The sequence below is a fragment of the Coregonus clupeaformis genome, chromosome 10, assembly GCF_020615455.1.
Source record: "Coregonus clupeaformis isolate EN_2021a chromosome 10, ASM2061545v1, whole genome shotgun sequence".
In the NCBI taxonomy this organism is placed as follows: domain Eukaryota; kingdom Metazoa; phylum Chordata; class Actinopteri; order Salmoniformes; family Salmonidae; genus Coregonus; species Coregonus clupeaformis.
The window spans coordinates 37,368,297-37,382,531 of NC_059201.1; the positions used below are offsets into that span (position 1 = coordinate 37,368,297).

Below are 14,235 nucleotides of genomic sequence, written 5' to 3' on the forward strand. Positions count from 1 at the left end.
CACTTGCCACGTGTTGCATGGTGAGCTGTTGCAAATGTTTGAAAAGCATTTTTCCCCCCCATTAATGATCAGTATAGAGAAGCTAAATAGAGTTTTGTAGGATTTCACCATGTCATCATAAAAACAACTACAACATTGTGTCTAATGTTATCACGTGAGGGCCTTTGCAACTTGGTAGCTGTTCCTTGCTCTCCTGAGTCACCTACCCCTCTGTGCCTTTTGGCTTTTTTTCTCCCTCCAATTTTTTCCAAAAGCAATATTATTGGGCTGAGAGTACAGAGAAAGCCTTGTTTTATAACTAAAACCAGACTGAGCCTCTGTTTCTTTAGGGACCCCCCAATCTTCCAGTTCCGAATCCCCCAGGAGGAAGGGCACTGCTGTTCATTCATTCAACAGCATCCTAATGTTTTGGCATGTGTAATACCATTGTGTGTACAATTGGAATATTAAAGGGAATGTGTGGACAAGATGTGAATTCCATGAATCAATAGATTATACACTGAACAAAAATATAAACGCAACGTGTTGGTCCTATGTTTCATGAGCTCTAAATAAAAAAATCCCCGAAATGTTCCATACGCACAAAAAGCTTGTTTGTCACAAATTTGTTTACATCCCTGTTAGTGAGCGTTTCTTCTTTGCCAAGATTATCCATCCAGCTGACGGGTGTGGCATATCAAGAAGCTGATTAATAAGCATGATCATTACACAGGTGCACCTTGTGCTGGGGACAATAAAAGGCCACTTTAAAATGTGTAGTTTTGTCACACAACACAATGCCACAGATGTTAAGTGGGTGGGCCTATGCCCTCCCAGACCCACCCATGGGAAATCCATAGATTAGGGCCTAATTTATTTATTTCAATTGATTGATTTCCTTTTATGAACAGTAACTCAGTAAAATCTTTGAAATTGTTGCATTTATATTTTTGTTCAGTATATGAACACTTGCAAGACTGCTATTACTGTTTTTTAAATCAAACAAAAAACAAACATATGTCATTGTGGCAATATATTGTAATTAAAGCCATATAAAATCTTATGGCATTTCACAGGATCTTAATTCCCAGAATATCAAATGTGTTTATTCATAGGAAAATATGAATTCTTACTTTTTGTAGCTGTTTTCAGTGCCCTTCTTGTACCAGTTTTTTAAGAGGGGAAAAACAAAGATATTGTGACATGCCAGATGTGTGGATGGTGAGGGATGAACACAATACCATCCTAGTCTAATCTTTCCTTAATATACACATCTGGGCCACAACGATGCTCTGTAATCTCTACCATGTGGACACTTTGGAACAAAAAGGATAGTGATCTCTTTATTACACCATCTTTTTTGTGTGTGTGTTATCGACATGTGTTTCATTGTTCACTTCCAAAGTAATACAAAAGAGTAAGTACTGCAAAGTATGCATGCAAGCTTCCTAACTGCTACAATAACAATACCAGTATGTTGAAGGATATTTGGAGATATACCCCCCCACCTTCATAAGACCTATACATATTCTTTTTTAATTATTCAGTGGGCATTTGATACAGGAAACAAGATAACAAAATAAATATTTTGATTTTATAATGTTCATTGTGAAAATGCATGACAATACAAGATACAGCAAGCCATAACTCACTAGAGCTGGCCGATATGGACAAAAATCCATATCACGATAAATTGCCTGAATTGACGCAATAACGATAAATCGCACGAGAAGTTTCTAACATTAATGTGCACCACATTTTCTTGAAGGATCATCTAGTACTACCAGTTTGATGGTTGTAGCCATCAATTGTCCCATTAACAATCACCCATATTAGCAAACTTATTTAATTTCAAACGTCACATTTCTCTAGTATAGGCTACTTATCGTAATGAACGATATCAGCAAAATGCCTGCGATAAGCGATCGGTATGGTCAATGTCGATCATTTTCAGTTTATCGTCCCAGCTCTACAGCTCACTATATACAAATACACACCAACAAGTTCTACAAAATGAAATTATGTTTCACTTCTAAATCTGTCAGGTTATCAACCCAAAAGTGGGTTATTTAACAGTTCCATACCGGAATGAATCCATCATTTTATTCCTTTGTCCACACCAGTTTAGTAGACGGTGCCTCTTTAGATAGTAAAGTCCTCTGAAAGTCTTTTTACAAACGTAGCAGGTATGATGTTGCTGCTTGGAATGGCTCTGGATAAGCTTTAGTAGGGCAGATGCTTCAGACCGGCGGAGTTTCCACTTGGAGCGCTCAGAAACTCTGCTCTCCTGCTTGGGCGTTTTGTGGCGGTGAGTGTTCAGATATTCCAACCACTTGTATCTGTGATTTCGCTCATGCTTCTTGAGGTTGTCTGCCCGGTGGAATACTTTGTAACACATTGAGCATGAGAAGGGCCTTTCAGTAGAATGTGTGTGCTGGTGGCGCTTCAGATGATCCGCCCGGCCGAAACTTAGACCACATTCCTCACATTGGAACACCTTGCCAGCCTTAGTGTGAGTGTGATACCTATGTCTCCTGAGAGAGTTACGGTCCTTGAACGTTGTCCCACAAGCTTTACAAAGAAAATGTCTTGATACGATGTGCATTTTACCGAGGTGGGTGTTCAGGTCCTCCTTCCGCCCGAATGTATCCCCACAACAATGACAAAGGTGAGGTTTCTCGTTGGTGTGCAGGCTCTCGTGCCGTCTCAGGTGCTCTCGCCTCTTGAACTTCATACCGCAATTTGAACAAACATGGGGAGTTTTATCCGAATGGATCATTCTGTGTTTTCCCAGATTTTTCACTGTACTAAAGGACTTGCCGCACTGGTGGCATGTATAACCGCCTGGTCCTGGATGAGCAACTTCATGATGCAACATCAGTTCCTCTTCCTGTTCAAACCGCTTCTCACACAGCTGGCAAGCCTGGTTTCTCACCTGATGAGTCTTTTCATGTGTACGCAACTCTCCTGGATCCCTGAATTTAACGCCACAATCAGAACAGACAAAGGAACTTCCAGAATGAGAATAGCTGTGGCGCTTCAGGTGATCCTTTCGGCCAAAGTGTTGGCCACATTCCTCGCAGTGGTACAGCTTGGAGGCTTTCCTACGGTCTTTGCGATCCTTTAAACATTTCGCACAAAAAGTAAATGAAACACGATATATAAAATATTCCCCACAATCCTTGCAAATGAATTGTCTCAATCCATCTTCCTCCGTCTCTCCTACACTGTTTAAGTCTATTTCAGGTTCCTCCTGACTTGTTGACTGATTGTCAACCCGTCGTGTCTGCAAGCCTTTCAAGGTGTCTTTAATGATATTGCCAACCGCTTTTAGGATTTTGCGGTATTGGTCCGGGTGTATGTCCCTGGCATGATTCTCAAACTCCAGTCCACTGGTGAGCTGTAGGACACAGAGTTGACAATAGAAAACATCCCCCTCTTGGCTCACCCTACCTGCCTCTATGAAAGTCTTTACATGCTTACGCAGGTGGAAGCACTTATGCTTTTGGAAATTATCTGCCTTTTCAAAATGGCGGTCACATTCACAGCACGTTAAAGCGTTTGTGTTTTTCTGAGAGTTATTTTTCGGATGATAAATGTTCTGGTGCTTGGTGCGAGTTGTTTGCTTGTTGAATGCTCTACCACAAACCGGACATCTAATCTTTTCTTTGACTTCTGGTCCGTGCTTCTGTTTAGGAGGCACTCCTTCACTTTTGCCCTGTGCCCAAGCATGTCTTTTCTGGTGTTTTTGGTAGGATTTGAAAAACTTAAAAACCTTCCCACAGTCCAGACAAGGAAATGGAGGAGAACGTTTAGTGTCAGGTGTTTGCTGCTCTGCAGAATATATTAAAATACATGCATCCTGATCATTCTGATCCTTAGTATCTTCGCTGTTCTTCCTGTTTTTCTTGTTGGCCCTTACATGAGTTTCTGTTGCATCTTTCCTATTGCCTTCAAGACGTATAATAATCTTGGAAGTTGAACGTTTCCTCTGGTTTTTTCTGCTTTTTTTGGTTATCGTGATCCTGTGAGTCTTCTCGTGCTTCATGAAAGAAGTTACGTATTTGAACTCCTTACCACAGTGCTTGCAGGTGTGAAGGCCTTTCATTTTCTTATTGACACTTAGGCCTGCTGCTTTGATTGACTTTCCATTTCTTCTTCCTTTCGGTCTTCGTACAACGTGAGTGTCCAGGTGCTTTGTAAATGAAGTTAGGTATTTAAACTCCTTCCCACAAGTCTTGCAGGTGTACAGGGCTTTGATATGAGTTTCCTCATGTTTTCGGAATGAAGTTAGATATTTGAACACCTTCCCACAAGTCATGCAGGTGTGCAGTGGGGAGACACCTTCTGTTTCCATTGACTTCGGTCTTCCTCTCTCACTTGCTACATCACATATTGAATGAGATCTTATCCAGTGCTGCTCCAGCTCTGGTTCGCTAGTGAAGGAGGCTTCGCAGGCATCACAGGGAAAGAACTGGAGTTCCACATTTGCAAAACCTTTACAAAAGACAAAGGCAACAAGGACAACGTTTAAATGCTTTTGACTTTGCATGTATTTCTATAACAGTTAATAACCCAGTTAATCGCAAGTTAGCCTAACCCACAACCCAATACCCTTGTTGTCTTCTCTTACCATGCCCATCATCATCCTCATGAAAGTCAGCATCCATCTCCATGTCCTGGCTGCCATGGATACTTTCAGGTAGGTTGCTGTCCTTTACCTCGAGAACAAGCAAGTCTGGAGAGACGTCTGAGATCTCCAAGGTCATGATCTCGCCATTGGCATATCCAGATAGTGAGCTAGGAGGGTCCTCCCTCTCCAAATCAATGGACTCCATGGTATCGTCTTATCCTGAGCGCACACACACACACAAAATAATTATACAAACAACTCTCTCTCTAAAGATGTTAGATAAAGCATAATGCAAGTGTTCGGGGGATCTCAAATTGCCTGGCTATCCGGACTCCTTGCTCCAGCCAAACGCTACGCCACGCCCCCGCCTCGATAACACCTGCAGCGTCATTGCGCAAAATGGTACGCAGCATCATCTGGATATGTGTGCAACAAAAGTTAAACATTCATAATCTACTACTGTTCTGTAAAGCCGTCTACGCATACAATTTCAAGCATACTTTTGATCAATCCAACGTATGCACCATAAAGCAACTGCCTCTGCAATGCAACGTTCCATTGGAAATGAATGTACTTCTGGCGTATCAAAACGCAATGATGCTGAATGCCACCATCATACCAACAGCGTTATTTTGTTTTGATACGTTGGTGCATATGTTGTATTTATTGAACGTATGCATCAAATTGTATGCGTAGACGGCTTGACAGAAATGGAAGCAGAAGGTGAATGTTGAACTTTTGTTGACACACATTCAGATGATGCTGCATACCATTTTGCGCAATGACAGTGTGACGCTGCGATCACACCGACAGTGTTTTGTGCAAAATGGTACGCAGCATCATCTGGATATGTGTGCAAGAAGTTCCAACATTCACCTTCTACTACCATTTCTGTCAAGCCGTCTAGGCATACAATTTGATGCATATGTTCGATAAATCCAACGAATGCACCACACAGAACGCACTGCAATTGCCTATGCAACGCAATGCTGCAAGGCAAACGCAGCGTTCCATTGGAAATGAATGTACTTGTGATATACCAAAACGCTAAAACACTGTCGGTGTGATCGAGGCGTAGTGTAGCTAGCTAGCGAACGACAGAGCAGCAGAATAATTGAGTGTGTGTTGTCAGGCTAGATCTCAAATGCTATCATGGCCAAACGAACTCAATTATTTGGTTTGACTTAACTTAAATGTTATTTTGATTGTTAGCTAACTAGCTGTGGCTAAAGTTAGCGGATGTTCGCGTTAAAAAAACGAACCATTGATTCATTTTTCACCTCAACTAGACTACATTCAGGGTGAGTAACCATCTACTAAAATACCAAACTTCCGCAGAGAGCCAGAGCGCACGATCGCTAATAAATTCATTAATTGACCTGATACAAACCTAAATCAACATCGAGTCACTCTGTTCTCTTTCTGCAGTGGCTACCCCGCCATGTTGTTGTGCAGCCCACAAATGTGTTCGAATAGAAACAGTGTAATTTCTAGATTTGATCGATATAAAATAACGTTATCATTACTAGATCTTGTAGATGTCATTATTAATAATTAGCTAATTATTTGATAACTGTTAGTCAGTTACATTAATTTGGAATAGTTTTTTTACAAGTACGTTAATTGACTTGGAAAGAAAACAACGCAGAATAATAGTTCCTTTTCGGAATTATTTATGTGAAACACACTTTATACATTTGCTTCTGCAAACAGCAGGGTCAGTGCCATTTAAAACGTAAACTTCAATGGGCTAGGGACGTCCCATGGATTTAGTAAAACTAAATGCATGCTCTTCAATCGAACGCTGCAAAATAATCACTACTCTCGGCGGGTCTGACTTAGAATATGTGGACAACTACAAATACCTAGGTGTCTGGTTAGACCGTAAACTCTACTTCCAGACTCACATTAAGCATCTCCAATCCAAAGTTAAATCTAGAATCGGCTTCCTATTTCGCAACAAAGCCTCCTTCACTCATGCTGCCAAACATCCCCTCGTAAAACTGACTATCCTACCGATCCTTGACTTCGGCGATGTCATTTACAAAATAGCCTCAAACACTCTACTCAGCAAATTGGATATAGTCTATCACAGTGCCATCCGTTTTGTCACCAAAGCCCCATATACTACCCACCATTGTGACCTGTACGCACTTGTTGGCTGGCCCTCACTACACATTCGTCGCCAAACCCACTGGCTCCAGGTCATCTATAAATCTCTGCTAGGCAAATCCCTGCCTTATTTTAGCTCATTGGTCACCATAGCAACACCCACCTGTTGTCTGCGCTCCAGCAGGTATATCTCACTGATCATCCCCAAAGCCAACACCTCCTTTGGCCGCCATTCCTTCCAGTTCTCTGCTGCCAATGACTGGAACGAACTGCAAAAATCTCTGAAGCTGGAGACTTATCTCCCTCACTAACTTTAAGCATCAGTTGTCAGAGCAGCTTACCGTTCACTGCACCTGTACACAGCCCATCTGTAATTAGCCCACCCAACCACCTCATCCCCATATTGTTATTTATTTTGCTCATTTGCACCCCAGTATCTCTATTTGCACATCATCTTTTGCACATCTATCACTCCAGTGTTAATACTGTTAAGTTGCGTCAATTCAAATCTGGTATAGGAACAAAAAGAGGTCAATACACGTCTTCTAAAATAGACTAGTATTATAATTAATGCAAACACTTGAATGGTAAATATGATGTTCGTATATACGGGCCCACTGAAAAACCATGCAGGGCAGTCAGAGAACTGAGCTTTTGTTATACGTTCTTCTTTAAATACTCTGACAGAGATAGTTCCCGCTCCCTGCTGGGCCTGTCAGAGTAGAGACTGGGTGTGGTTTAAACTTACCCAACCTATCGATGGCGCACAGGCTGGTCCCAGCCCCTTGGCGCTTCACTGTTGCCGGGCATTAGTTGTTATCTTTACAACCTGTCTCGAGTCAGCAACCTCAGAAATTGTTTGTTCTTCTTTGTAGCAGAACACATGTCCTTGAGCGGTTTAACAAAGAGGCAGTGTGTGTGTGAATCACAAGTCTGTCTCAGCCTACCCCCTAACGGTTCCTCACATTAATCACAGCTTGCTATGTTAAACAATCTATATCAGTACAGCACAAACCTATTATGTTTAATCATTCATGTATTCTTTCTAAGCTAGGCATCACATCTAGTTATAAGAAAATAGATCCCAACAATACTAAATTGTAATTATTTTGTACTATGGCCTATTTATTGCCTTACCTCCATAACTTACTACATTCGCACACACTGTGTATAGATTTTCTATTGTGTTTTTGACTGTACGTTTTGTTTATCCCATATGTAACTCTGTGTTGTTGTTGTTTTTATCGCACTGCTTTGCTTTATCTTGGCCAGGTCGCAGTTGTAAATGAGAACTTGTTCTCAGCTGGCTTACCTGGTTAAATAAAGGTGAAAAAAAAAGGAAATAAAAAGGATCCCAAATAGCACAGACCCAAACAGCAGAGGACTTCACCAGAGATCTGTATATCCCACGGGGGGCCAGTATGAAAATAAAAAGAATAATGTATGCACTAACTGTAAGTCGCTCTGGATAAGAGCGTCTGCTAAATGACGTAAATGTAAATGTAAATGATTACGAGATGCTCATGTCTCCACCCTAACAATGGGAGTCGTTGTCCCAAAGGCGGGAAAGCAGGCGACAAGTTTAGGGAAACGCATTTGGCTTATTTTGATCCGATTTTGCCGACATTGAAACCTCTGGCTTCGCCTCTTCCTCTCTGACTTCAGTCCGCAACCATTCGCAACTGTCATGGGCTAATAACAACTGCGATTACCCAACTATTCATGAGGTACAGTATATTTTCATATACTTGTATGTTAGTTATGACATTTGTGTCACCGGACAAATTACATTTGTCGTGATAATCTGATTAAGGTTTATAGCATGCCCGCTAGCTAGCTAACGTTAGGTAGTAGCTAGATAATACATGTCCATAACAGAAATGTAACATTTCCTTTGCTATTGGCTAATTGTTCTCTGAGGTTGCTGATGGACAAATCTGAAGAAATTAATAAAATCGGCTAATGGCAAAGAGTTTGTCTACAATGTGAGTTTTTGATATTGTACTATATTTAGTTTAATTTGGACGCATGGGGTTACTGTTTCTTTATTATTTTATTTTATTACACATTTCATGAATCAAGTCATGTGCATACATGTTCAAATGATCAGAATGTAATACTTGTTTGGTATATACTGTATATACAGTACCAGTCAAAATTTTGGACACACCTACTCATTCCAGGGTTTTTCTTTATTTTTACTATTTTCTACATTGTAGAATAATAGTGAAGACATGAAAACTATGAAAGAACACATATGGAATCATGTATTAACCAAATAAGTGTTAAACAAATCAAAATATATTTTATATTTGAGATTCTTCAAAGTAGCCACCCTTTGCCTTGATGACAGCTTTGCACACTCTTGGCATTCTCTCAACCAGCTTCATGAGGAATGCTTTTCCAACAGTCTTGGAGGAGTTATCACATATGCTGAGCACTTGTTGGCTGCTTTTCCTTCACTCTGCAATTGGGTTGAGGTGGGGTGATTGTGGAGGCCAGCTCATCTGATGCTACACTCCATCACTCTCCTTCTTGGTCAAATAGCCCTTACACAGCCTGGAGGTGTGTTGGGTCATTGTCCTGTTGAAAAACAAAAGATAGTCCCACTAAGCGCAAACCAGATGGGATGGTGTATCGCTGCAGAATGCTGTGGTAGCCATGCTGGCTAAGTGTGCCTTGAATTCTAAATAAATCACAGACAGTGTCACCAGCAAAGCACCCCCACACCATCACACCTCCTCCTCCATGCTTCACTGTGGGAACCACACATGTGGAGATCATCCGTTCACCTACTCTGCATCTCACAAAGACATGGCAGTTGGAACCAAAAATCTCAAATTTGGACTCATCAGACCAAAGGACAGATTTCCACCGGTCTAATGTCCATTGCTCATGTTTCTTGGCCCAAGCAAGTCTCTTCTTCTTATTGGTGTCCTTTAGTAGTGGTTTCTTTGCAGCAATTCGACCTTGAAGGCCTGATTCACGCAGTCTCCTCTGAACAGTTGATGTTGAGATGTGTCTGTTACTTGAACTCTGTGAAGCATTTATTTGGGCTACAATTTCTGAGGCTGGTAAATCTAATGAACGTATCCTCTGCAGGAGAGGTAACTCTGGGTCTTCCTTTCCTGTGGCGGTCTTCATGAGAGCCAGTTTCATCATAGCGCTTGATGGTTTTTGCGACTGCACTTGAAGAAACTTTAAAAGTTCTTGACATTTTCCGGATTAACTGATCTTCAAGTCTTAAAGTAATAACTGTCGTTTCTCTTTGCTTATTTGAGCTGTTCTTGCCATAATATGGACTTGGTCTTTTACCAAATAGGGCTATCTTCTGTATACCACTCCTACCTTGTCACAATACAACTGATTGGCTCAAACGCATTAAGAAGGAAAGAAATTCCACAAATTAACTTTTAAGAAGGCACACCTGTTAATTGAAAGGCATTCCAGGTGACTACCTCATGAAGCTGGTTGAGAGACTGCCAAGAGTGTGCAAAGCTGTCATCAAGGCAAAGGGGCTGGCTACTTTGAAGAATCTCAAATAAAAAATATATTTGTTTAACACTTTTTTGGTTACTACATGATTCCATATGTGTTATTTCATAGGTTTGATGTCTTCACTATTATTCTACAATGTAGAAAATAGTAAAAATAAAGAAAAACCCTGGAATGAGTAGGTGTGTCCAAACTTTTGACTGGTACTGTATATACAATATCTGAAGTAATCCACACAGTCTCTCACACACACTGAAAGAAAGCTCTACGTATTTTACTGGGTTGTGACCCACTGACACCCCCCACGGTTAGAGGGGAATAAAGCAGCCCAAGAGTTAACACACACAGGAACTTTATTTAAACACACTGAGGAAGATGAACATGGGGATGGTTCTGTAATGAACGAGCGGGCCCTGATCGACCATTTCCGGTGCCATCTGCGGGAGGACGTCCGACGGGAGCTAGCCTGCCGAGACACCATGTTGTCCTTCAAAAACTGGTGGACATGGCCATTCGTTTGGACAACCTGCTGGCAGCCAGAGGAAGTCCTAGTAGGGATCTACCCGTTTCCACCCCGGACGAATCGGATCCCGAGCCGATGGAGCTGGGTGGAGCCGCCGGCCGAGAGAGCGGAGGAGGACAGCGACAGTGCCACTCTGGTGGCACGAATACACCACACGTCATAGTCAACGTTCTTTTGGGCCGGGAGGCGGCAGGCAGGGCACTCACGCATCACCCCAGGTATCGAACACCCACACTTGTTCAGAGCCCTCTGCTGCACACTGTACCCTACCTATCCACTTTCCCGATCTCATGGTAGTTCCCCAGTGTAAGGCGCTAGTCGATTCAGGCGCAGCTGGGAACTTTATGGACAGGGCATTCGCACGCCATCAAGGCATAACATTGGTTCCCCTATCCATTCCACTCCCCATTAGAGCACTCGTTAGTCGACCAATAGGGTCCGGGTTTGTTACAGAAGTCACAACCATGATCACCAAGGAGACTCATTTTGAGCATGTTATTTTTTCAATTATTGAATCTCCTGCTTTCCCTGTGGTATTAGGTATCCCTTGGCTAGCACTCCACAACCCCACCTTCTCATGGGCGCAGAGGGCTCTCACGGGGTGGTCGCGAGAGTGTCAGGGTAGGTGTCTAGGTGTTTCCATTGGTGCAACCACGGTGGAAAGTCCAGACAGTACCTCCACCGTGCGCATTCCCCCTGAATACCTCGATTTGGCGCAAGCGTTCTCTAAAACGCAGGCGACTAAATTACCACCTCATCGGGCGGGGGATTGCGCGATAAACCTCTGGGTAGACGCTGTACCTCCCAGGAGTCATATATACCCCCTGTCACAGGCTGAAACGGTGGCTATGGAAACCTATGTCACCGAGTCCCTGCGCCAGGGGTATATACGTCCCTCCACTTCACCCGCCTCCTCGAGTTTCTTCTTTGTGAAGAAGAAGGACGGAGGTCTGCGCCCGTGCATTGATTATCGACCACTGAACAGGGAGATGATAAGATTTAGTTATCCTCTCCCCCTCATTCCTTCATTGATTGAATCAATGCATGGGGCGCGCTTCTTCACCAAATTAGATCTCAGGAGTGCGTACAACCTGGTGCGTATCAGAGAGGGAGATGAGTGGAAGACAGTATTCAGCACAACCACGGGGCATTATGAATACCTGGTGATGATCTATGGTTTGATGAATGCTCCCACAGTTTTCCAGTCCTTTGTGAACGAGGTGTTTTGGGACATGCTTGGTCGCGGTGTAGTGGTCTACATCGATGACATCCTGGTGTATTCCGCTACGCGCGCCGAGCATGTGTCCCTGGTTCGCACGGTGCTGGCCCGACTGTTGGAAAATGACCTTTATGCTAAGGCAGAGAAGTGTATGTTTTTCCAGCAGTCCGTCTCCTTTCTTGGATACCGCATTTCCACCTCAGGTGTGGAGATGGAGGGAGATCGCATTTCAGCCGTGCATAATTGGCCGACTCCAACCACGGTTAAGGAGGTGCAGCGCTTCCTTGGCTTTGCCAACTACTATCGGAGGTTTATCCGGGGCTTTAGCAAGGTTGCAGCTCCCATTACCTCCCTGTTGAAGGGTGGGCCGTCCCGGCTCCGCTGGTCTGCTGAGGCTGACCTGGCCTTCAGCAAACTACGGGGTCTGTTCACCTCAGCCCCAGTACTGGCCCACCCCGATTCATCACTACCGTTCGTAGTGGAGGTGGATGCGTTGAGGTTGGGATAGGAGCTGTCCTGTCTCAACGCTCGGGTACGCCACCCAAGCTCCGCCCCTGTGCCTTCTTCTCGAAGAAGCTCAGCCCGGCGGAGCAGAACTACGACGTTGGTGATCGGGAGCTGTTGGCTGTTGTCCGAGCCTTGACCGTGTGGAGGCATTGGCTCGAAGGGGCGAAACACCCTTTCCTCGTCTGGACGGACCACCGTAACCTGGAGTACATCCAGGCAGCGAGGAGGCTGAATCCTCGCCAGGCCAGGTGGGCCCTATTCTTCACCCAGTTTGATTTTACATTGTCATACATTCCAGGTACGAAGAACGTGAAGGCAGACGCACTGTCCCGGCTGTATGACACAGAGGAGAGGCCCAGAGACAACACCCCCATACTCCCGGCCTCCCGCATTGTGGCGCCGGTAGTATGGGCGATGGACGCGGATATAGAGCAGGCATTACGCACAGATCCATCTCCACCGCAGTGTCCAGCTGGGCTGTGGTACGTGCCTGCTCTTATCCGTGATCGTCTGATCTTCTGGGCACACACGTCACCCTCCTCTGGTCACCCAGGTATCGGCCGTACAGTGCGCTGCTTGAGCGGAAAGTACTGGTGGCCTACCTTGGCTAAGGACGTGAGGGTGTACGTCTCCTCCTGCTCGGTGTGCCCAGAGTAAGGCACCTAGGCACCTCCCAGCGGGTAAGCTACAACCATTACCAGTTCCACAACGACCATGGTCTCATCTTAGTATTGATTTTCTGACTGATCTTCCCCTCTCCCAAGGTAACACCACCATCCTGCCGCCTCCTTCCTCTTCCCGGTCTCCCCACGGCCCTGCAGACTGCGGAGGCCCTATTTACTCACGTCTTCCGGCACTACGGGGTGCCAGAGGATATAGTGTCCGACCGAGGTCCACAGTTCACGTCCAAGGTTTGGAAGGCGTTCATGGAATGTCTGGGAGTCTCAGCCAGCCTGACCTCTGGGTTCCACATCGAGTCAAATGGGCAGGTGGAACGAGTAAATCAGGATGTGGGGAGGTTCCTGCGGTCCTACTGCCAGGACCAGCCGGGGGAGTGGTCGGTGTTCTTGCCATGGGCAGAATATGCCCAGAACTCTCTCTGCCACTCCTCTACTAACCTAACACCATTCCAATGTGTTTTAGGTTACCAACCGGTTCTGGCACCGTGGCACCAGAGCCAGACCGAGGCTCCTGCGGTGGATGATTGGTTTCGGCGCGCGGAGGAGACGTGGGACGCTGCCCACGTTCACATCCAGCGCACCGTGCGTCGTCAGAAGGCCAATGCTGACCGTCACCGCAGGGAGGCCCCGGTCTTCGGATTGGGTTTGGCTCTCAACCCGGAATCTGCCCCTCCGCCTGCCCTGCCGGAAGCTGAGCCCGCGGTTTGTGGGGCCATTCAAAGTCCTGAGGAGAATCAACGAGGTTACGTATAGGTTGTTACTTCCCCCTGATTACCGTATTAACCCCTCGTTCCATGTATCTCTCCTCAGGCCGGTGGTGGTTGGTCCACTCCAGGAGTCTGAGGTGCAGGAGGTTCCTCCACCTCCTCTGGACATCGAGGGGGCCCCGGCGTACTCTGTCCGTGCCATCCTGGATTCGAGGCGTCGGGTGGGGGGCCTTCAGTACCTCGTGGAGTGTGAGGGGTACGGTCCGGAGGAACGGTGCTGGGTACCGGTGAGGGATATCCTCGATCCCTCCATGTTACGGGATTTCCACCGTCGCCATCTGGCTCGCCCTGCTCCACGTCCTCCTGGCCGTCCCCGAGGC

The 14,235-nt window shown here is 45.0% G+C and overlaps 1 protein-coding gene across 1 annotated transcript; it reads right to left on the reverse strand.

Moving 5' to 3' along the window:
• Positions 1-1,551: 1,551 nt before the first annotated feature.
• LOC121575492 (zinc finger protein 11-like) lies at positions 1,552-6,066 on the reverse strand. The gene is made up of 3 exons (XM_041888614.2): positions 6,003-6,066; positions 4,613-4,831; positions 1,552-4,476 (listed from the first exon to the last, which is right to left on the reverse strand). The coding sequence occupies exons 2-3, from the start codon at positions 4,815-4,817 to the stop codon at positions 2,045-2,047; spliced, it is 2,637 nt and encodes an 878-aa protein (XP_041744548.1). The 5' UTR covers positions 4,818-4,831; positions 6,003-6,066; the 3' UTR covers positions 1,552-2,044.
• Positions 6,067-14,235: the final 8,169 nt, after the last annotated feature.

Bases quoted from the DNA above. Each gene is read 5' to 3' on its own strand.
- LOC121575492 (XM_041888614.2), bottom strand. From the start codon at position 4,817: ATGGAGTCCATTGATTTGGAGAGGGAGGACCCTCCTAGCTCACTATCT. The intron at 4,477-4,612 runs GTAAGAGAAGAC...TCTTTTGTAAAG, and splicing joins TGAGGATGATGATGGGCATG to GTTTTGCAAATGTGGAACTC.